Source organism: Oryzias latipes, chromosome 3 (genome assembly GCF_002234675.1).
Source record: "Oryzias latipes chromosome 3, ASM223467v1".
Classification (NCBI taxonomy): domain Eukaryota; kingdom Metazoa; phylum Chordata; class Actinopteri; order Beloniformes; family Adrianichthyidae; genus Oryzias; species Oryzias latipes.
Window position 1 is genome coordinate 21,206,020 of NC_019861.2, and position 24,783 is coordinate 21,230,802.

The 24,783-nt window shown below is 39.1% G+C and overlaps 1 protein-coding gene across 2 annotated transcripts; it reads right to left on the reverse strand.

Moving 5' to 3' along the window:
* Positions 1–692: 692 nt before the first annotated feature.
* rnf111 (ring finger protein 111) lies at positions 693–24,783 on the reverse strand. 2 transcript variants are annotated; one of them, XM_011491267.3, is made up of 15 exons: positions 24,676–24,783; positions 19,657–20,613; positions 16,902–17,034; positions 10,280–10,434; positions 8,712–8,903; positions 8,187–8,551; positions 7,675–7,921; positions 6,581–6,938; positions 6,376–6,501; positions 6,129–6,246; positions 5,692–5,772; positions 3,827–3,922; positions 3,479–3,565; positions 2,900–3,003; positions 693–2,238 (listed from the first exon to the last, which is right to left on the reverse strand). In XM_011491267.3, exons 2-15 carry the CDS (start codon positions 20,528–20,530, stop codon positions 2,121–2,123), a joined length of 3,054 nt encoding a protein of 1,017 aa, XP_011489569.1. In that variant the 5' UTR covers positions 20,531–20,613; positions 24,676–24,783; the 3' UTR covers positions 693–2,120. The 2 variants fall into 2 exon arrangements, with proteins under 2 accessions (XP_011489569.1, XP_011489574.1); XM_011491272.3 differs by lacking the exon at positions 3,479–3,565.

Below are 24,783 nucleotides of genomic sequence, written 5' to 3' on the forward strand. Positions count from 1 at the left end.
ACAAAAAGGCCTGAACACTCCACGAAGATATAGCTCTATCTCCATCTAGTGGTGTCAAAACGAACTGCACCCAGATTCTTTTTTTAATTCTTCTTTCTTTCTCCATCATCTATGGGTACCTCTTAGAAACTAAGTATCAGAATTGATTTTTTTGTTAAATAAATTAGTTTGGTTTCATTAAATCCACTAAAGTAAAACTGTTTACGAGCAAAACAAAAAATGTTTACTCTCAACAGAGCAGTGTAAATCATCCCTGCTTGATATTGGAATATTTCTGCAACAGTCAAGTTCTCTTGAAGCATTCTTTTAAGTATTGAAACAATAAGAAATAAATACTGCCAAAAATTTGTGTCACAAGGCAAGCATTTAAGCTTCTAATCAGCAGAAAAGTGGGCTTTTTAGTGACAAAACTGATGTCACCACAGACCTTAAGAAACTAGAATTTATGGGCACAAATTAATTTAGCAACAAAAAAAATCATAGTTACATTCTTTTGCCTTCTTCAAATTAGATATGTTGTATTTTTTTTAAGTTAAATGCATTCTTGTGATTGAGGAAGAAATTTTGGTCCATCACTGAGCAGCCGGACAAGAAGAGCACAAAGAGGAAGATGTTAAACCATCATGCTGCTTCTGTGAGCTTCAGAGCAACAGTTCCAAAATGTTTCTAGAATACGACAAGAAAGAAAGGACTCAAGAGTTCTCCAAGTTTATTAATATTATTTTCAAAACTAATATAAATCCCACAGAATATGATTCTGGTGCTTTGAAGTCAATAGATGCGTTGATACCTGCTTCAAGTACTGCATTTTAACACTCAATTCAAAAGTTCTTTTTTCTTTTTAACTATTGTTTTTAATAATTCAGAGTGGAAATACTTTGCTTTAGCACACTGTCAAACACTTGAATCCTCTGACCCTTTGCTCTCTTGTGAAAATATATGCAATTTATTCCCCAGTTTTAGTGTTCTTCTGTCTGCAGCGTCCAGCGGACCCTGCAGCTCAACCCCACAGAGAGGAAGAGGAAGGATGGGTAAAAAAGTGGTATGAAGTGTCAGACCAAGCAACGTTATCCGAACTAAAGCTGCACATTTCCCTCTGAACACACACACACGGGATGAATTCATAACTTGGGCCGCTGCCCGTATCAAATGGATTACAAAGACCCCGATTCTCTGGCCGAGATGTGGTCCTTTTAAACACACGTAGGCCTGAGATCACGTCACAGAAAAAGAAACGCCTGTCTGCCGAAGAGGAGATTCACAGCAGTTTACTAACAATCGCTGGGTTGCGAAAGAACAGTCGAGGGAGGATTTGACATTCCTTTTCTTGCTCTCCCAAACACATCAGATGGTGGCAATGACGGTGTTGTGATATACTGAAGGTGCAGGAGGGAGATGGAACGGTGGCAAAAGCAAGTGCATATTCTGGAAGGGAACAATAGAGTTTATTTCCACTTCAGGAATACTGGGTGTGCATTAATACAGCAGCTGATCTGTTAAAATATATCCCTAGTCAGGAATGTCTTGACGTACTTACAAAACGAAACGAAAAAGAAAAAAAAAAAGAAAAAAGAGAAATAAAATTTATTTTTACCAACAATCCACATCTTCTAAAAATAAGCTAATCAATACAATGATTGTTAAAATGAATCCTGCAATGTTTTTTTTTTATGTTTTCTAACTGGAGGTTGACATTCTAGTCTAGTAAAGCAAGGCATTAGGTTTTACAGAAATGCATCTTTACTAGAGCAGCTTCCCTCAACTGCAACTGCGAAAAGCCCAATTATATGTGCAAAGAAATGCATTGCAAGGAAACATGCAAAGAAACAAAACAAATGACACTTGAGGAAACAATTGAAAGCTACATAAAAGCTTTATAAATACAATAAAATCTTTAACCCTTAATGAAGAAGTCTAGCCCGTTGTAGTAATGCGAGAGCCGGCACTCTAGGGGTCAGTGCTTTTTCTGTCAGATGTGGGGTTTTTTTTATACTTTTTTATTTCTCATAGAGTTGCGCAGGTAATTCATGCCATCTTTGGTTGACTGGAGAACTGAAGAGGAAATTAGTATGATCTGAAAATAAATTCTTAAGAATTTTTAAAATGTTAGAACAACAGCATCAACTCTCAGCGGACAGCTGCGCCTCGATGTCCACTCTGCAGATGGGGCACTTCTTATTGGTAAGGAGCCACTGATCCACGCACAGCTGATGGAAGAGGTGCATGCACGGCAAACGTCTGCAGTGGAAACACAAGCGGGAGGGAAGGTCAGCTTTGAAAGGCTTTTCCTGAACTCCTACCAAAAGTGGTGCTGCATTTCTTCACATAGGGATGGTAAAAGCTGGCTGACTGCTCGTCCAAAGAGGTTGCTGCTGTTTAGCATCATATTTGATTAATCTGTCATCAGGCAGTTTATTTGGAGGCTTTTTTTGAATAAAAAAAAAAATATTCTTTAGCTCACTTAAAGTGCCAATTCGTGCAACTTTTGTTTAGCTGATCAGTTCTTGATTGCCATCAAATGTTACACGTGCTCATATTAGGGGCTCTGAGGTAAGTTGAAGCCCTTTTCTTCTAGTGTTCAAAAGAAGCTTTATAAATAAAGTTGATGTTTTTGAATGTGGCTGACCTGTACTTTTGCCTTGTTTTAACCGTTTTACACCAAAGAGGTCGCTGGCCACACCTACATAAGACACGCTCTTTGCCGTAACCATAACTCCTCAACCATTAATGTAATTCAGCCCATTCTAATGTTCAAAATTCCCCAGATTTACGCGGTTAAAGGGTGACGGCAGTCGAAAGAACGTCAACATGGAGCTAAAGCTCCGGTGTTAAAGGGGTAACCAAATCAGAAATGCCAACAACACTGCCAACCAACCAATCAGAAGAGGGGGTTATTTACCTGACATCCTCGCCCTCCTCCAGGATCGACAAGCAGATGGTGCACTTCTCTTCTGTGTCTTCATCTGCACCTTGGTCTTCGTCTTGTTTACCATGCAGCTTTCTCTGCATGAGAGAAACATTTGAAACACGACTTTTAATATGTAGCATCTGTCAGCCAGGCTCCAGATGACTCATTACAGATGGTCGATAATCCTACCAACTCCTTCAAACGGCTCAACTAAATCACTATGGCAACAATACAAATACACAACTTTTCCTGAAGAATATTACTCTAGAGAATTAAATAGATAAAAAGCATTCAAATTTGTTAAAAAAAGAAAAAGTAGACTATCAAATAAAAGAAAAACTTAAATATTGGTGACAGAGAGAATGGTCATTTTGTCCAGAAACTAAAATAAAACAACAAAGACTTTCTACTTGGGGTCTTATGAGTACACAAATAAAAAATAAAAAAAAGTTACTGAAATCAAAAAAGTCTTCCCTGGCCGAATTCCCTGGCCCCCAAGAATAACTATAAAAGCTAACGTACAAGTGAGCAGAGACATTAATCCAAATTGATTTTTTTGTCATTTCTCACCGATTCTGGGGTTGGGTGCATATTTTTCCCAATAGATGCCCAAGCTTCAGGGGTTAACTGTTGGTCAATGTCTCTCTCCAACACCTTCTGTATTGGGTGGCAGGGTGTTAGATTGTTTGTTTAGATACATTTAATTAAAAAAAAAAAACTACGGAGACTTTTCCCCAACAATCAGTTCAAAGCTGCAATCTCTGGTAAAAGACACTACAGTATCATCTAAATTCTGAGAGAACATCAGATGTTTGAAAAGAGCACAAAAGACCAATGTGCACTCTGTCCCAGAATACACTGCAACAGACATGCACAACTACACACAACATGTTCAAAATCCAACGAGGGGGGAATTACCTTTTTGTATTTGTGCGGGTAGGTGCACCTCTCTATGGTTCCCTGAGAGGCTCCTCTGTTGACAGTCCCCAGCCGTTCCTCTAAATGCAGTAGGTCCTGATGCAGGCGGTACGGAAAGACACCATCAGTTTGACAGGAAACCCTTCCCTCTTGGATTTCATCAGCTGAGCATGAACCCAAATCTGTTCTCACTTTCTAAAATGTTCTACTGTTATTAAAACTCATTGATCGACTTTTGGTGTGAGATTTGGTGTGATGCAAATGTGTGAGGGTAAGCCTGCATGCTTAATAACATTAAATGCAAATAAAATATTTATGAAAATGGTGTTGCAATATTTGCGATACTTTTTGTCTCTTCACATAGGACAGAAACAAATCTAAACACAAGAAGCAAAATGAAGAAAAATTCTGTCTGAAAAGTGAATAAATGCTTTATAGTCAGAAATAAATCTGCATTCACATGAAAATATAGTATTTGCTATTAAATGCTCACTGTAAACGTCCAGATTTTAATTATGTGAATAACAAAAAACGGTTATCAAAATTTCAAACCACAAATACAATTGTTTTGTATTGAACAAAAAAACTAAACTCAAATTTTCAGTGTCTTGCTTTCAACCTTCCTTTTATTATTAACAGTTGACTTTTTAGAAATAAATTAGAGTCTCAGAAGGATCCATCAACAGTGTTACCCCACAGGTATTCAACAGTTTATATTTAAGCCCATAACACTCAAGAAATTTGCACCGTGGAGAGCTGCATACTATTCATTTAATGATGGGAGCCTGCATACCGGAAGAAATTTAATTCGGCCATATTTGGCCCACAGGCCGGACTTTGGACATGCCTGTTCGATGCTGCTCTGCGGTGGGATTACTATACTGTTGGATTTTTGTTGTTGTTACAGATAACGTTTTTAACTAAACAAATTTTCACCTTTGTGTAGTTTAAGACACTAGAATATTTTAATAAAACATGTAATAGAAAATCTACGGAAACTGAACCAAACAGGTTAAAATTTAAAACTGAATTGTGACATTTTTCCAAAAATAATTTAAGCAAAATGTATTAATTTAGAAAATTGGCAAAATGGGAAAATTTGATAGCATGATGATGCTATAGATCAGTGAAATGACAGAACATAGTTAGAAGTTTAAATTCTTATTTACATGAACATTTGCATTCGTTTATTAATAATTTTCTAGTTTCACAACTTCTGTCAACTTTGACCTTCAGCAGAAAGACTGAATCACTGCCAACTGTCAACTCTAATCCACAAAAGCTGCTCTACCTGCTTAACTACACACCAGGAAATGACTGACTGAAGCTAGTTTAATCCCATTACATTTGGGCTTTTTCTAACTTTTGCAGTCAGTGAATGTTGGAGCTCTGAGTGAAGGTTGGAGGTCAAATCTGCCATTGTGACTCTAAAACAGCCCAACTATGATCCAAGCCCCGGTTTTTCTACTTCTCAATACTTATCATTTCAAGTAAAACAACAGACTGATTTATATTTTAAGTTTTCTTCAGTTATTTCTGAACAAAATATAAACACAATATGAAATAATTTGTTGAAAAGCTTGTCTTCCTTTTACTATTAAAATTCCATTGGTTTTGTAAATCTATAGAAAATTGGTTTTGCATTTAATTAGATTTGACCCTAATGAACATTTTAGTGTATCTTTGCAAGCACATGGTTATAATTATCATCCCTTTCACCTCTAAGCAAAAGCTCAAGCAATCCAGTAATGTAAGTCAAGTGATATAGAGCTGCGGGATGAAGAAAGCAAAAACTCCCTGCGGCTCCTCATTTGCTCGTGACTTTATGACAAACTTCCTTTTGGAACAACAGAACCAGTTCTCACCTCATATGTTCTTCCAAAGCCAGTCATTCTAGATGAGATGTACCTAATATGCGGGTAGGTCATATCAGAAATGCCAGCGTGCTTTAAAAAAGAGAAAGAAAACACACACAGCACAGAATGAGCTGTGGGAAAACCCTGCAGATGTGGAGTGGACAGATGTGAAAACCTAGTTGGAAAAATGTTTTTAAATGCAGTCTGCTTAAAGTTTCAGGGAAAACGTAAATGTTCTGAAGGTTATAGGACTGCAGAGTAAAATATGTGCTTGAGGTCATGACTGATGTGCTAAAAACACTTGATAAATCACAACTAATTGCTAATGAATATTCATGACTCAGAAAACTATCCTTGAAACTATTCATGTCATAAAAAAAGAGGTCAGTACAATTAGTGTCAGCCAGACTTGATGTATCAATCTGCATACTAATGAGTGTTCTCACCATAACAGAGATAGGAAAGTGGTGCAGCCTTGGTGGGGCATGGTAGTGGGGCAGGTGGGAATGCAGATGCCCTGAAGGGTAAGGGGCCACAGGTACTCCAGCCTCGATGCCAAGCTCCCTGTTGATGAGGAGCCACAATTCACAACTTCATGATGTTTTTATTCATAATACAATCAGCAGCTGATATCAAACCTGAGTTCAAGCTATAAACTACCAACTGACACGCCTCATAGCTGAGAATACTGACCATGCTGTTCTCTGCTCCGGCTGGCGAGGATGGGAAGACATGGTTTGTGGCACATGGATGTGGTGTCCATGGCCATAGTTGGGGTGCATTCTGTGAGGGTGTGGAGGTGGACGCTCGTGTGCTCGTCTGAAAAGACGAAGGGAAACTTAAGTCAAACAAAGACGGCTGTAAAAAACGCCCGACCCCCATGAACCCTAACACTCACGTGGGATGCTGCATCATCCTGCGTCTCTGAACTTCCATCCTCTGAAGCATCTCGTGTTGATGGAGCCTCTGCACCGAAGGTCCCAAAGGTGGCATATGGTGCAATAAGGTCTGGTGGTCTGCGGGAAGGTGCTGGGTGAGTGGGGCACTTGAATTAGAGAGGGGGTGAGTGGTCAGAGCAGTGGGGGGGGCAGGGGGCACAGTGTGACTCGACGGATGGGATGACAGTGGTGTGGGGAAGGTGCGAGGAATCAGAAACCCGCCTTGCTGAGTGGGCTGAGGTGTAAGCTGAGGGTTTCCATGGGAATGAGGGCAAACAGAGGAGGACTGGTGATGCAGTGAGCGTGTCAGAGAGCCATCTGAAACAAACAGAAGAGAGAAAAGTCGCTAAATCCTTCATTTTTAAAAAGATGATGAAAACTGGAAAAATATCATTTCTGTTTTTGATTAAAAAACAAACAATGCTTTTTAAGCATGAGAACTTCACTGTTTGTTGCAGCACACATAAAGAACTACATAAAACTAAAGTTTATCAGATACTCCAGACTGATCTAAACATTTTTAATATATATATCACTGTTTCCAAACTTAATGGAACCAAAGTTAAGGTGTGTTGCAGAAGTTTCTACTCTCTACTACAAGTCTTGAGTTTTAGAAACAACTTCCTCCATCCATCCATCTTCCAAACCCGTTTTGTCCCTTTCAGGGTCACTGCAGGGGCTGCCGAAGCCTAACCCGGCCACTTGTGGACGAAGGCAGGGGACACCCTGGACAGGTTGCCAGTCTGTCGCAGAGCCAGAATCACACACCCTTGAACACTCACATACACACCTAAGGAACAATTCAGAGTCACTAATTAACCTATGAAGCATGTTTTTGGATGGTGGGACAAAGCCGGAGTCCCCGGAGAAAACCCACTCATGCACGGGGAGAACATGCAAAAGTCCCCCCATTGATGTTCTGTTTCAGGTCCCCCAGCCGGGACTTGAACTGGGGACCTTCTTGCTGTGAGGCAAAAGCGCTAACCACTGCCCGAAACAACTTCATTTGATCTGAAATCATAGTGATTGTGTTGTAACCAGGTGGTTTGCTTACAGGTTGGGTGCATGTAATGTCTGCAGGGCTGAGGTTGTGTTTGTGGTTGAGCCACCATGGAGGAGCTGAACGAGTCAACCACAGCAGGCTGGCTTGGGCCTGGGGGGGCATGTGAAACGTAAGCTGGGGGTCGCGATGTGGAGCCTGGGCAGCATGGGTCAAAAGCTGAAGTGCTGCCATGGAAACTCGGACCACCGTTTCCACTGCTTCGAACGCTGCTGTTGCTCAGGTCTACTGGCAGAGTTTGCTGTGGGAGGAAAACAGATGTTAAAGAATAATAAGATTAACTAATAACATGGAGCTTCAAATGTGGTTTTTTTAACTAATTTTTTTCCATGACTAACAATTTAAGTCTGCTTTTAGTGCTCTTAACTATGAAAATAAATGGCAAAAATTTTATATTTGTGTAAAATACATAACCTTCTATAACCTTCTCGCTTGGAGGAACATAAAGCTTAATCTTTAACTAAAGAACATCCTCCATGTGTACGCACGGTACAGTAAAGCCATACCTGGTCATGGTAATGAACGGCATTGTTAGCACTGTTGCTGCCAATTCCAGCGCACGGTGCAGGGAGAGCACCGGGACGCTCCACGGGGCAGCTGGGCTCTATGAAGGGCACGGTGCCTGGGGGCTGTGGAGCAGGATGGTGCACATGGTGGTGAAAGTGATGAGCACTGTTGTGAGTGTGCTGAGAATTGCTCTGCTGAGATGAGGATGCCTGCAAACAGCTGGGATGGGCGTGGCTCAGGGACAGGTGAGCAGGGGAGGGGCCTCCTCCGCATGAGGAGTGCTGCTGACAGCAGGATGGGAGTCTGGGCATTGCCGTGCCTGTGTTGTCTCCTGCTGCTCCAGACAGACTTGCTCTACTGTCATCTGATGAAAGCAAGAAACAGTTGGTAAAAAATTTTTAAAAAACATAACACACCAACAGGTCTTACAGAAGTCTCAGACTTCAATGAGCAAAATATAAAACTAAAGCCTTACAAAAAAAAATCTAAACAAAATGTGCAGTCTTCGTTTTTGGTTTTCTTACCCTCTGCAGATGTGCGAGCAGAACCACTTGGTCTCTGCATGTGCATACTTTCAGGTAGTGAACTAGAGCAACTAGTTGAAGGGCCTGGGGCATCATTGAGCTCTGAGGTAGACGTGTGATGGGAGGACGAAGAAGATGACCTAACTGTTTGAGTGTGAATGCTCCCAGAAGTTGTTGGCACAACAGTAAGGTCTGTAAAGAACGTTTTAGAAAAACGCATTAGCAGCAATCAATGATTCTTGGTGAAGCTGCAATAATGATATTAAAAGAGAATGAATAAATAGAGGTAAAGATGAAAATAACCATTTTCAGAATGACTGCATCAAGCTCCTGTCAACTATAGGGTTTGTCAAGAACAAACCTAAAGTTGTCTGTTTGACATGAGAACACAAAGGAAAATCCACATGACAGCTTTAAACACAGAAGCTCAACTATATTGTTTTACTGATTTTAGGATCAAAATAATTTAGCTATTTGTTTTTAACGGTTATTACTACAATAATTTGCTGCTGGTCTTCTCTGGTTTGTTAGTAGACTGACTGGAAGCACTCTGCATTTAAATCTCAGTTTCAGATCATTTCGTACCTTTTTTCAAGGTTTATTTTCTTATTTTAAATGTTTAATTGTTGCAATAAAGAGTAAGAATGTGTCTTTCTTTTTTGGCAAAAAAATAGAAAGTTCTAACCACAGTTAACTTGTAATAGCACAAACATTTTTTTAAGTATATGATAGATTATTTTATCGAGTTTGGAGCATCTTTGAAGTTTTACTTGTACCATACCTTGTCAAAGGTAACTGTCTGACTAGCAAAAACGTTTCCAGCTTGTAATTTTCTAGGTGCTGCTTGGGAGCTCAATTTTCCGGCATTAAAGCCAGAGAGCCCCCATTTTGACACTTTTTCTGTAGTAGAATAATTGTAGTATCAGCCTGACAATTGTGTACTTCTATGGATATATTTTCCAGTTGACAAGTAACGACTTTGCGCACTGCACTGCGTTAGTACTCCATCTGCTTTTCATATTTACAAATTCACTTTTCTCTCCCTCTCTTTAGGCATGCAAACAGTCTTTGCTCTACATCATGGGCGGATTGGACTTATGACACGGTCAAAGTTAAAAAACAACTTGCTTTTAAAGAAATAACACTATTTTGTAAAAACAAATTTCCTTTTAGTACTTCTACAGTCAACAGTTATTTAGAGGCAAATGTTGACTTAATTTAAAGCTTTCAAATTTTTTGACAAAGGAAATCCTGTCACGGAGCAGACTAAGCCTATTGAAAGCCTGCAAAGGCAGGTTGTGGATTTTTTTCATGCTTGGCAAAGTTTTTACTATGTTCATTATTTTAAGTCCTATATTTTTATCTTATTTTTATTTTATTTTTTTCTATCTCTGGGGAGCACTTTGAGATGCTCTGTAGCATGAAAAGCGCCATATAAATAAAGTTGAATTTGAATTTGAAAAGTAATGTTTAATGTTTAAGTAATGTTTTAGGACAACGTTCTGTTTTGTTTTCCAGCATGACATGGAATGCCCTTGCTATTTTTACCCCACTTGATTCATAATTACCATCTTCATCAACAGTGAGATCCACGACCTCCCCAGCATTCTGACGCAGTGGTTGGATAACTGTGGACAGTCGGTGACGTCCTCGGGGCTCCTGCAGGCGATTCTGAGAGCAACTACTGGGCCAAATTCTGCCAAGACCCCCCAGAGATCGTGACCTGCAGATACACAAAACATGTAACTGTACCACTGGGCCAACATGAGGGTTGGTACAGATGTGTTTGTGTAAAAAGTTAATGCAGTAAATTATGAACAAATCAAGCGCACACAAAAAAAAGTATAAAAGCATTGTACTTAAGTGAGGACAGAATTTCATGCCTGCATGACATAATAAAATGACAAGACAATAAATTGCAGTAATGTTTGCTTTAGGTGGACAAAGATAAAATGAAATCCCTGGCTTCATGATGGTCCCTGCAAAGCTTTTGCCTTGATGAATTGGTTAATGTCAACTGTTTGCTTGTCATCAAAATGCTTTACATTCACTTTAGCTCTAATATTATTTTTTTTCCCCTTTTTAATGTATTTTTGACTTATATTACTGCTCTGTCTTTGGTATTTTTCTCTGCTTTTTTTTTTTTTAATTTTCTCTCTCAAAGGCTCCTATCGCTCTACTCCTTGGCCTTTGAGACTGAAGTGAGAAACAAGAGAATAGTCACATTTCCCCCAACGGTGCCGTAAAGATCAGAGAGAAGAGGAAGGAGCTCAAGGGACGAGAGGCTGTGGGAGTGTCGTAAAGCTGGATGCCATGGAGCTTTGTAGCTTTGGGATTTTACTGGTAAGCGAGAGTCCTTACAAATCTACAGCAGAGATGAGGAACAACACGTACCTGGGGAGCCAAAGCACAACCCTGCTTCTTCCCGTTTGTGATCAATTCATTTGTAATCTTGGTCTGCTGTCATTTTCACTATCGTTTTATAGATGCTGTAAAAACTGCTGGCGAGTCAAGTGACCTGGAAGCTATGAGTTGATTCTTTAAATCCCCACTTTTGTTTTTTAGTCAGTTTATGCAGAGAAACCTAGTAAGACTGTCTAAAACTGACACAAAAAATGTGCAAAACTTGCAAGAAGCTGTTGGAGTCACTTTACTAGAACTGGCACGCTGTAAGGTTCTGAATAAAAATGAAGGATATAAAGACAGATGTTACTTTTTAAGTCTTCTGCATCACACCTTGTGCTATTTATAAGACAAGATAATACTTTATTCATTCTAGGAGGTGAAACTTCTTTGTTTTTAGCAGCTGTACATAAATGGGCAGGACAGAACATAGAATCAGCAGCATATCATAGTAACCATTGTGCTATCTTAGATGACTCCACCCTTGCATTGAGGTGTTGTCCCTACCATGACAAAGGTGGATAAAGGTGGAAAGATTTCATGTAATCCATGGACACAAGTGAGGTTCACAAATCATTGAAGAAAAAAGGTTCAGCGCACTGTCTAGTGGGTCTAGATGACCCAACTCCCAACGTTAAAGTGCCTAGGATAGCACAAAGGGATATTATGGAGCACAAAAAGAGAGAAAAAAAACAGACAATGCAATGCAATAAAGAAGTGCTACAAGATAATACTACACTATCTGACAAGTACACAAATACAACGTTGGTCAAATGATTGGTTAGATTTGATTGAAATGGCTAATCAGTATTATTTTCATATATCAGTATTTTTTTAAATACGGATGTATCCATTAGGGAGGGATTCTTGTAAAAGAATAAAATGTTTGTGAACAGTTGGGGTGTTTTCGATTGCATACATATGAAGGTAATGACAGGAATCAACACAATGGATTGCTGTATTGATATAGCACAGATGATGCTAGCTCTTAACAGCAGCAAAAATTGTGGATATTGGTGTATTTTGAAAAGACAGTGGCACTCTAGGGGGTAAAAAGTATGGTCTGACCAAATTTCTTTATTTGTTAACAAAGACCTCCCGTTTGTTTAAGTTCATTTGTTTGCGGTTCTTTCAATTGGAACACTGATGCTGACTTAAAAAGGTCAAGTCGGGGCTTCAATCTTAACATTTATTTTGGAATTTATTTTCTTTTGTTGCTTTACTCTTCTTTTATAAATAAAATAATAAAAATGGCCAAGGCTTCTCATCAAAATCCATCTGTATTTTATCACAATGCAACATCAAATTTAATTTTTGCTACATCCCTAGAAAAAAGTAAGGAATCCATTACAAACTGACTGTGGTTAATTTACTAATGGATAAAAGTAATAGTTTTAGTCACATTCAACAGATAATGCGCAAAGCAGCAAATGCCTTTTCTTGCTACCGTTTGTGATAAGCCAGACTCCAAAGTGATCAAACAGCCAGCTTCCAACTCAGTTTCCTGTCAACTACAGAGCACAACCCAAGTGGAAATAAGAGCAAAGCCTAGTTTCAGACCTCAATGATTGCCAGCGTAAATATACACTTCAAATACAAATCAGCACCTAGCAGTAAATAAGTGTTTCAAAGCTAGCTGTCAAACAGTGGCAGCCTCAACACTGGTGCATTTCGAATGCGTCTCAGAACCACAATGTTCCACTGCAAAGATCTGCATCCACTCCACAGAACCAAAAACACTTCCCACACAACCAACATGTCTCCCTCATTTCTCTTTGCTGTCAGTATAACTGTACTGGTTCAACGCTTGTGTCCTGCTGTACACAATTATCACAGCTTTGCTCTTTAACCTGACCCGTTCTGACGACAGCTCCCATCATGTGAGCGTAAACAGATTCAATCCACTTGTTTCTAGATGTTAGGAACCCCAAAGGCTGAGTGACTGGATGCATCCAGAAACTGGTTTTAGAAAATGAAATTGTTAAATCTTATCCAAGTCTGTTAACAATATGAAATTAAATTTATACACAAAAATATTTAATACGCAAGCATACAGATGTAGATCATATTGACCATAATGTCTTCTCTGAACTCTTATTGCTATGGTGGGATTAAAATCTTTAGTGTGAGCATGTCAGGGTTCTCATAGCTTCTGTCGGACAACAGATACCGTTCTGTTTGTAGGGCTGCACGATGTTAGGAAAACTTGCTATGTGCAAGATTGGTAATCAACATTGCAATGACTTGCAAAACATCACCTTGTTGTAAAACTACTAATACATCATTTCCATTTCACTGCAATGCTTTTATTTAAATAAATTCGACAGAAATTCAATTTCACTCCAAATGACCCACCTCTACATAGAAGGCGGACATCTATCATGAAAGAGGTCGTTCCAATGGGTCAGATGCGTAAAGGGCTCTTTTTACTTTGTTAAATACTTAAAGATGGATTAATCGGTCTGAATCAATCCAAGCTTAATAAATCAATAATCGCTAAATAAAAGTAGAGATAGATATTTTATGCTCTCTTTTCCAGAGATCTAACGCATAACAGCAGTAAAGCCAAAGTCTCCTAGCTTGATGCTAACGTATAATGGAATTTCCCATAGTACAGTTGATGCTAACGCTTGTTCGACCTAAACATACTTTGCTAACTAAATGAACAGTTTTATACACTCAGCTATGAATTTTCCAAACTCTTTTTAACAGTAACCATTTGTGGTCTAAAGCGCCGTTTTTTGCTCAAATCTTCTGAAATACAGTGTAATGCTATAGCGCAAGCTTCACCTTGGGGTCAAACTGTAACGCCCTCCAGGAGAGGCAGAACATAATGATCTGCACATTTTTTTGTTTTTTTTTGTTTTGTTTTTTGTTGGAGCTTCTCCTTTTGGGAAATCCTGTAACACTGTGGTTTATTATATCACTAATAAATTTTACAGTATGTGAACTGTGTCAGAAAAATATAAATATATCTTCAAAACTTATACATATTTATATACAAATATGTCTAAATGTGTCTAAACCATGCAAATTCAAAATGGAATCGAATTGAGTAAACCAAAAAAAATCGTGAATCGAATTAATTCAGGCTCTGTTAAACTGAATCGGTTCTGGAAATTATTGGTGATACCCAGCTTTAACTTCAAGCTACATTTAATGTAACCATTTATCACAATTCACGCCGCTTTTTTAATATGTGTATTGCACAGGCTGATATCGCGGTCACGATAAATTTCTGCGTAGGCCGAATTGTTTGACTGAAAACTCACAGCTTTGTGTGAAAGCAGGTATTGAGTCAGAGGACTGGGAGAGTGTGTGAGTGGAGGAGAGACTACGGTAAATGGCAGCTACCTCTCTTCTGGGTTGATCCCAGGGAGCAGCATTTGACACCAGGGATGTGTTGCTAATTAAGCAGACCTGGGATTATTTTGTAAATATCTGTTTACCACTACGATCCCTTAAGGGAGAGGAGACGCCAGCAAAGAGGAAAACAGTATATTATAAATATGATCACTATGGGAATGGCTGGCATGGCAAAGTTGAGGTTTTGCCAAACCCAAGAAATGTGAGCCACATACCCCTGGGACAGAAGGAGATAATGGTTACATAGTGTGGAAATGTGAAGAACAACCAATAGTAGGGAAAACCTGGATGGGAGTTTTTAAATTGAAAGGTAAGTCTACTGTGTAAGGAGAGGTAACACCATTTTGGAATGATTTAAATATATAAATATTTTTTAATATATGATAAAATTACAAGGTTTTTTAACTCTACTAACACGAGTGCACTACAGTGACAAACAGAATCAGGGCAGAGGTCGATCAAAACTTTTTTTCTCTAATTGATCTGTGTCAGCTGAATTATCCATGTTTACAGATACCCATTGTGCTCTGGGTGAGCCACCTCCAAATTCAGCCAACGCTGCACTGCTAAAGCTCTGGAATATTCTCCTTTAGAACTGATTTGCTAGTTAGTGACATGTTGAGCTGCTCTGACAAACAACATCCACCAGTTCATATTTACTCATTTCAGCTGGCATGTTTTTACTGAGTTCTCTGCATGAGAGAATGAATAAATAAAAATTGGACAACAACTTTAGCCTCAGCCTTGTGATGAGGTGGGGAGAATCCAGTGGTTTTCCAAAATGAAACTTATTTTATAAATCAGATTATAAATAAAATGGAAAAAACGTTGATTGTGTTTTTTTTCTCTGTGGCCCAGTACCCTTGGTCCCATGGACCAGTCCATTTAGCATCATAAATTAACTAAAAAACACGTCTGAACTGTGGAAGGAAGCCAGAGTCTAGAGAAAAACCAACACAAGTACAAGTAGAACACGCAAACACCACACAGAAAAGTCAAAGCCAGGTTTAAAACCAGGGCCTTCACGCTGTGAGGTGACAGTGCCAACCACTATACAACCGTGCAGACCAATAATAAAAAAATATATATATTTTAAAAATCCTTTCTATGTTATGTTTTTACATTGTTTAAGCAACTCATTTGGTAACCAACCCACTGGAAGTAAAACCAAAGACATCACTGCTTCTTCTCCTGGCATTCAGTCTTCCCACTCTGCTTTACCATCCGCTCTTTTAACATAATGACTGGATACATTTTTCCATAGAAGAGCAAAATAGAAAGCCAACAACCAGTTAAGCAATGATGAATGCATTTTAGAAATGGCTTTAAGACATCACCAATGAACTAAAGGGGTATATATTATTGTAGCAACAAGAGACACAAAAAGGGAAGCACTGGAAAGTAAACGGTGAGCCAAAGGGTTGGTGAATACTTCAAATGAGAACCCTTCTCTTTAAGATGAATCAGTATAGTGTTTATTGAGGCTAAAAGTTCTTTAAAGAAAGATTCCACAACTAAAACCAATGAAAATGAGTGCCGTTAACAACAACGCTATATTGATAAAATGGTAACAAATCTGAATATTGTTATACTTTTATTAGCTTTTACAAACAAATAATCTGATCTTATTTTTTTGTTGATTGTATGCATTTATTGATGCCATATTTTGCAATACTCTTAGACATGCCAGTCCACAGTCTGTTATTCTGAAGCCTTTCCTTTAATACAGTCAAAAAACCAAGGCACTGTAGCTACCACGAGAATCGTGTCAAACTTTTTTTTCCAATGGTAGTTCTTGAAAAAGTCAAATTATGTAGTAGTGATTTAATTTTCCTTACTCGTTTTACTCTTTTGTGTCAACACAGAAAAAGGTTGGTAGTTGTATGGTCTTAAAACATTGTCATTTAAGGCTTAAAGAGATGGAGATGGAATAGCCCACTTCACATTAGCCGGTACCAGGGGTAGGTTTGTCACTGGACCACAACAGCTACTGACTTTACTGACAGTTGGAGACATACAACGGGGTCAAAATAAGTGAATAAGCAACAATTGGAATCACACTGAAGTTGCATTTCAGGAATGTTGCAAAGGCTCCTGGGAAATATTGGGATTATGTCCATTTTGCCAGTGTCTTTTTACGCCACTAATTTAACTTCCCAATGAAGAGTATCAATTCTGCTAATCCTAATCTGATCCCTAAACATGTGGAAGACTAACCGCTTTTTACTGCAAAGAGGAAGTCATAAGGAAAAAGTTTAGCCATACATGATCTTGGACTTCTGCTAATACCCAACATACTAAACTATTCTGAGATTGAAGAAACTGGAATAAAATACAAAGACATATTAAGTAATATTTTGTTGCCGAGCTTGATATTGATGAGGTGTTTTATCGATTAATATAAAAGGATTAAGCGCCTACCTGAATCCATCTCCGACTGTGACGATCTCCACCTCACTATCGGTTGAGGTGACGTTGATCTCCTCGCTTGCAGGAATGGTAGTTGGAGGGGCTGGAGACGCCTCAATCACCACCACATCCTCATCCAAAGTCCCTGAAAAAAATGAATAGAAGGCAGCATATCTTAGATTAACTGTAGATGATCATCTGCTTTTACAATCTGTAAAAAAAAAGTACTTAATCGTAACAAAACTAAAAACCTTTTTTAATCAACATTGGACTTTTTTGAAACCGTAACCTCATGGAATGAGTATTTTATCGAGCACAACAGCTTTAATCAAAATACCAGCTAAAATCTCTGCACAGGATGATGTTTGTTCCAAACTATAGATATGTTAGAGACTTTAAATTCTTTATTTGTTAGGAACCCTAAAGATCACACCACTTTTAGCTCTGCGTGGCTACAGTTTAAGGCCTGCTTCTAATTACTGCAATACTTTCTAAGTGAGAACTGCTGACTTATTCATTAGGTGTATGAGTCAAACGTCTCCCACATGGTTAAACCTTCCTTGTAAATCTCTTTCTGTTTATTGCAGTTTTTCTACTGTATCTTTACTATCTTGTATTTTGAAAGCAATGCACACTGAACTGTATCAATGAGGTGAAACGAAGAAACATTTCCTGACATCTCCAAGGATTAAGCAAATATGATTTAGCATCAAGAAAAATTCAACCAAGAAAGAAATTTGTGTGCACTGTTTAAGCATCAGTGAAGATCTCAAAGAGACTCGTTCATGCAACCCATGCTGGTCCTGTGTGACTTCTTCACTAACTGTCTCTTGAGAGCTGCTGCTTAGCACCCTCTGCAAGTCTAGCGGTCTGCACAAAAACAACACCTCTCTTCAAGTTGGTAGAGACCTTGAAACACAAGTAATACATTTAATGTAAAGAATAGGCAACTTTTTTTGTTTTCTTTCCCCCTTTTTTTTAGGATTAGGATTTTTTCTCAAAAATCAAGTGTTAATGATGCTGCCAATTTGATCAAATCAACTATTTTAAGTGTTACTTATACAAACCATCAGTTTTTGTTGTTTTTATGTTATTTTTTCTCCAACCACACCACAATAATCCTGCATTATTGCTAGCTAGTACTGACTTCCCATTTTACCAAGTCTCACAGACAAGAGAAGACTGTTTCCAAACCACACTGTATCACCAGTTCAGCAATGGACATTTCGAGGGCAGGTGTCATCACTTGTCTCTATGCTTTCCTCTGTTGTAAACACATGTCTTCTTTTTCCTTTGAGACCTGACGTTTCTATGTAAAGGCTGCTTTGAGTTTGGGTTCCCTCCCAACTGCCTCCAACCACAGATACACAACAACTAACTTTCCATTCTCCCTTCGGACCACAGTGGCAAAACATATTATTGAGGTTAAATGGTTACATGGGAGATAGTCTGAGCTGGGGGGGGGGGGGGGGGGAGTACTTTCTCCAGTTCACAACAAAGCAGTTGTGCTGTAATCTGAAAGTGCTCACGTCTGTTGTTCCAACAAATAGAGGGATAAATTCTATTAGCACATGGATGTAGAGCGCTGAACATTACTAGACAAGATCTTGAAACATGAGCTGTGTCTTAAAAGGTTAAATCGGTTAGTGGAAGCAATGACTCCATAAACCCAGATGAAATCAGCCCAACTTTTGTAAACCTTCACAGGATGAATAACTCTGGCTACTGTCTCCTGACCTTCTTTCTTTTTATTAATTATTTGCAAGACCTTTCTGTTTTATTAATAAACACTAAACTTGAGCAAACTTCTCTTCATCCTCTTCTCAGGCTAAAAATATCCTCCCAACTCTAGAAGATTCACTTTCGGAATATAAGTCATCAATGTTCATCTGATAGTCATCATTGGAAATTAATATGACTGAACATGATTGTCTCACTATTACAACATTTTTAAAAATATGGACACTTAATAAACAGTACATTTGGAATGTCATATTTACTTGAAAATAACCTCAACAGTATGGAAGCGATTTTGTAGCATAATTAAAATTAAAAGTCAAAACCAGAAAAGCTTGTTCATTTACAATATAAAGCTGCATTTTTTGACTCAAAATTAAAATGAAAAAGCAATCCACCAAAATGTTTTTTTCATTTTCTTCTTCAACACTGCTTATTCTTTCACATAAATAAAATGATAATGAAAATGGTATTTGAAATTTCATTTTCAAAAAGTTCTCTAGTAAAAGTGTAGCAAAATTCATTTAGAAATGTCATTTTGAAAATGAAATCTAAATAAATTTTATATATAATAAATTTTATAAATCTATTTTATAAATATAAATGAGATGAGAACTCTGCTCTAATAGGGTGAGACTTTTACACTGAGAGTTGATTGTTGAATTGTCAGTTGTAATACATGCCTCCATTGTTTTGTTTTTTAACAATTTAAAGACATGTTTGTATCACCATTTTCTCCCTTCAATTGTGTCACATAAGGCCAAAATGGCAACAATTATGGAGCTGGCCTCAAATCGACCCATATATAAAGCTTTGGGTCACACGATCACAGGGATCATCAATGTTAATAAACGTGTCTATGGTCTAAACCAGTGCAACAAAACAAAGACTATATGTCAGCCTTCTGCTTTCAATAAAAGTTTTTACCTCAAACAAGTAAACCTAAGCCTTCCTCTGTGCTGTACAACAACATTAAGTGAATTCATAACAAAGAAAGCAAAACTGTTATAGAGTGGAAGTTTAGAGTTACCTGTGGTTACAGTGGCACTGTTGGGCTGGCTACTGGTGCTGCTGACGTCAACATAGAGTTCATCTTCTGCCTCAGTAGAAGAAGGGGAGGACGAGTCGCTGCTTATCTCTTCACTGGAACTACTGGTGCTATGAAGCAGAGCATATTTCCTACTAGCAATCACTTCCCGTTTCTTCCTCTGCAGCAGCAGTCGTTCCTTTTGTTTCTGAGTCCGCTGGCCCTCTCCAGAAGCCGCCTTCACAAAGCGTTTCCTATGCACTGGCCGCCGGCTGCTCTGACAAGGCCGTTTCAGCAGCATGGGCTCAGCCTCGGACCTCATCCATTTATGAGCGCGGTTCCCCCGAGTTCGACCCAAATTAGGACGCAGGCCAACTCCAGCACCTCCTCCTGCTGTTAGGGCAGAAGCCTTCCGTTGCCCCCCTGTTGCTCCAGCTTCCCCTTCATCGTCAGAGCTCAGAGTGTCCGAGTCCCCAAACCGCAGGCTAGATGATGGGGATGAAGCACAGTCACTAAAAGAGGACTCGTGGTTGTGTTCATCCTCGCTTGGATTTAAAAGTTCTACTCTGGGACGTTGAGGGGCCAATGAGCTCTCACTGATGTGGCCCTCCTTTAGCGAGCAGTCCGATGGCCCTGCCTGTTGGCCTCTCCTTTTTCTGCGCCCAAGAAGGGTGCGCTCGGAGTCTCTGCGGGCCCCTGTGTCTCTCAGGGGACGATGCCTGGATTCACATAGGGTTTCAAAGTCGCTGCCCGCCTTTCCAATCACCTCCATGTTGTTAGCAAAGCTCTTAGCTCCCTCAATGGGTTCTGGGTTTACCAGCGGCTCCTTTAGGTGTTCTTGTCGACCGGCAGTCACAGGCGGCACCTCGCTCTTCATGTTGGCACGTCTGTCCTCACCAGGCAAACAAACAGGGCACTCAGACTAATGCATAGGCTTCTGCCCGCTGCATCTCACAAAACCTAGAAGAAGAAAAAGAGCAATCATTTTAGTGATAAAAAAACTCCCCAAAAACTGAAAAAAAACATTAATAGATGCCTGACCCAAAAACTAAATAAACCCTACAATCGTAGCAATTTTACAATTATACTGCTGAAAATTCCCTCATAAACAAATCAGTAAAAAGTCATCCATGCTTAATTTAAATGTCTGATAAAGTAGAAGCACAAATATCAAATCATTTGAACTTTTCAAATGAAAATGCAGCTTCTTTGATTTATAAGTGAATTCCAGCACCATGACACGTATTATAAAATGTGTGCATGCAGCCAACATAGGAAACAATCTATTTACACTCTTTACAGGTAAAAAGGCAACAACATACTTCATGGGCAGGAACTTGTTTTTTTTTGGTTTTCTGTTATTCAAGTCCACACCTGCAAAATGATAAAGGTAATCCAGACAACATTTTTTTAAGAGTAAAAAAATGAGCTGTTTATTTACAATCATTAATTTGAGATTTTTTCTTTGACACTAGGTTTTTGATAGTTATTAATTCTTTATAGGAACTAAAAATCAACACAATACTTTGTGACTTAAATTAACATAAAAAACTTGTTTCTGCACACTAAGAATTTTTGATTCAAATCTGTCTAATAGAGACAAAAAAATTGGCTGAGTCAAATGTGACAGATGAATCAATGTGACTTAGCTTTAGGCAACTGATAAATGAAATGTAATATTTTAATACTTAATTGTAAAACTTTGAGACAGTTTGAAATGTTATTAGATCCAATAATTGTGTCCTGAGAGAAAAAGGTTTTAGGGTTTAAGAGGGGAACGGTTTAATTTTTAAATAATTATGTTAGGAGGCTAAAAACACTAAACATAACCTTTCCATTTTACACGCACGCTAGTTCGTTGGTATCCTAAAATGTTGATCTCAGAGATCCCAAATGTGCTTTCGGAAAGCTCATGGCTGACTTTTTGTTTTGCCAGCCAAAAGTGGTGTTAACACTGACAGCGATTACAATGCTGGGAACTTGTCCTTCCAAGTTGGCAAGGGAAAAAAAGTTTCAATGCCAACGGCTGACAGACAATAAAAGACAGTCTCTTCTGATCAAATACATCAGTTCAATTACTGCAGAAAACGTCAAGTGATGTTTATGGTTCACTGTTGACGTTTTAACGTGACATCAACTGCTGTGGAGTTGATGTCAATGCAAAAGAACCTGTGAGACACAAAACACTTCAGCTGGATCTCATCCAAAAAAAGTCTTCAAAAGCAAACCAAGCAGACTCCTCAGAAAGATCTCAGCTCAGATCTGAACCACTAGCTGGCTCTGTACTACCCTGTCATTTTAACTTTACTCAATGAAACTTCTACCAGTTTATTGTTATACTGCTAACCAATGTTTCTACACGAAAACTGACAGTGTTCAATAAAAGGAAATGGGGGAAAAAATGACTAAAGCAATACCCACAGTATTTTCAGGTCCTAATAGAAAATTATTTAAAGACCTGCTCTGATGAAAATGGTGTTTTTGGTGATAATGTGTTGTTCTGCCATTTTTCTCATGATGGAGAACATATATAAAGAAAAGGAAGTGCAGAATTGCATTTCTGAGTATTTCTTTAGTCAAACTGTTGTGAATCAGGACCAGACAAAAAAAATGATGTTGGAAAAAGCTTGTAGCTATGACACAGAACCTACGACAAGCCACAAGCTCCATGCTCCACCTTATTCTGATGCTACATTCACGGCAGGTATGTCTTCCAAAATACGCAATACGCGTTTTCATGAAATCACGTTCAGTCCATGGTATTCACATCAGACAAGCATCATCTGAGTATCATGTAATTCCGGCTGGGCATAAACCACAATTATTGATTTCTCCTCCATGATCACGTTTAGAATGCTTGGCACATCGTGTTTTGAAAATGACGCTCCCCACACATCACCACCAAATCCGAGTCTCTGGTTGGTCAAAGTTTAGCTGTATGATGTTCAAGCAGTGGAAGGTTCAGATGAATGAACTTTCAGCGTGCGTTCCGGGAGCCCATTGACGGTATATTATAACTGGACGAATGGCGTGTGACATCACCCATAGAAAATGCTTTGATTCTGGTTCCAACCAATGAAGTCAATTCAATTGCCATTTTTCCCTTAATGTGTCCGCCGCCGTGTTGGAACCAGACTGCAAGAGCAAGAATAGCCATTCAAACATTCTGAATGAGTAATAGCTGTTTATTTCTTAAAATAAATTTATGGGATTTTGGCTTTTTGGGACCAGCGGGTACTTCCTATTTGGAACGCACAGGGGGGAGGGATTGTTCAGCTGTTTACAGGCTTTTACATAGACTTTTCCTCGAAAGTGGCTGTCTGAACGTGAGTTGACGCAGTCGGTGTGACTGTAGCTTCATGCATCCCACTGTGGACGATTTGATTCGTGAACGTCTTTGTTTTCTTCGTCTGAGCCGACATCCGGCTCAAAACGGTACGACTGGATAGCTCCAATATTGTTCACCATTTTTGTTGCACTAGTAATGTTATGTTGGGGGTGTGAGGGGCCGTAAGCTAGCCAGAGAGGGTATGGGGGGAGACTTACGGAGCGCTGACAATCCAGGCCACTATTCAGAGGTGAATTATTGATGAATTGTTGCTGCTCTGCAGAAACTATGTCCTAGAAAATGACACAGGTTATAGGATTTTGCCTAAAAACAGCATAATTATAATATAGGCTCTTTGAAAATAGATCAAAAGATGATTGGAGTGGGACTTTAAATATAGGTTCCAGCTTTAAAATAGTACAAGTTAGCATTTTTAATTGGCACAACCTCAGTACTACAAGAGGATCTCAAATCTCATTTGTCAGACGTTTCTGGTCCGCATTGATATGTTGGACTTGCACATTAAGTGGATGTTTTCTCAGTTCATTTAGTTAGTAAATACATTCACTTCACCTAAAGATGAGACCCCCCCCCCCCCCTCAAAGCTGTAAAAATGGCAAGTTAAGTGAATTAAATCATGAAGCATATCACACACAGCTCTCTTAAAAGCAAAGTTGTAGGAGAGAAATGCGAAATGCCAGAGAAAAAGCTGCGCAATGACAGGCATGGAGCCGAGGGCCTCAGAGAGGAACCCTCAAGGGGAAAACTAAACATCGATGCAGAATAACCGGGTGTTTTTATATTTGCCTTATGCGCAAATACGAGCGGATAACTTTGAACAAGTTGGACATGCTACTGTCACATCAAGTCGGCCTTGCCAACGTAACATTTTGGTGTCACTGAAGTGGCACAAGTACAGCAGCTCCTGAGCTGAGCTCTGCCGTCCGACCGCTTCTGTCTGTGCAGCAAAATAAAATGACCAAGTGCAAGTCCTCTGATGAGGCGAGCAAAACGCCAATGGAACCGGACTGACATCGAGCTGAAAGCAAAGGCTTTGCATAGTTTCTACAACGCTAAACAATTCTAATAAGCCAGCTGTCCGTATGTATGTCTGTGTCCCACAAACGTTGCTAAAGTGACTGAGGCCAAAGTGATGTTATATCAAAATAACTAGGATACATATAAGCATAGTTATTCATTAATATTAAATTATTCGATATATCGGGTGTATGTCCAAATGAAGAACATGAAGAATATTTCAGACAGAAGACAACAAAGACACCACGTACTATAGTCTAAGACCTTGTTTTAAAAATATGTCATCATCTTTTTTTCTCTGTCTCTCATTTAAAGATGTAAAATCCCAAAGGAAAGCTGTGGCTAACGTTAAGAGCAGATTTGTTTGTAAATATGTTGACTCTTCCTGCATTACGATGCGCCAACAAAGAAATCGCAGCCAGAGGAAGGCAGTGGCTGGGATTGTGAAACTGACAACAGTCCCAACCAGAGCCGAGAAACAAAATCAGGCAACGGGGCCTGGGTAGCGGCGAGCTAAGCTAAGGCTAGCTGCACTCCACTGGTCAAATATTCGACTATATTGAGTAATTCTGATCTATTAAAAGCTTCTGACAACCTCAAAAATATGCTATAACCTCTCTATCATGTTTTTGTCTTAGAAAATAGAAGTGGCTCACTGTTTGCCCTCGACGAAGTTCCATTCCAGCCTTGCGAGACATTCACTGTTGTTTACCCAGCAGGTTGTCTGCTGGAAGGCTACGGCTAAAGCCTCTGCGTTTCCCGCA

What these genes read in the sequence shown, in the direction of transcription:
- rnf111 (XM_011491267.3), bottom strand. Translation starts at nt 20,530, where the DNA reads ATGAAGAGCGAGGTGCCGCCTGTGACTGCCGGTCGACAAGAACACCTA. An exon ending in CCGTTCATTACCATGACCAG is followed by an intron (nt 7,922 to 8,186) that starts GTATGGCTTTAC and finishes TTCCTCCCACAG; the next exon opens with CAAACTCTGCCAGTAGACCT. An exon ending in TGCACCCAACCCCAGAATCG is followed by an intron (nt 3,004 to 3,478) that starts GTGAGAAATGAC and finishes TCTCTCATGCAG; the next exon opens with AGAAAGCTGCATGGTAAACA.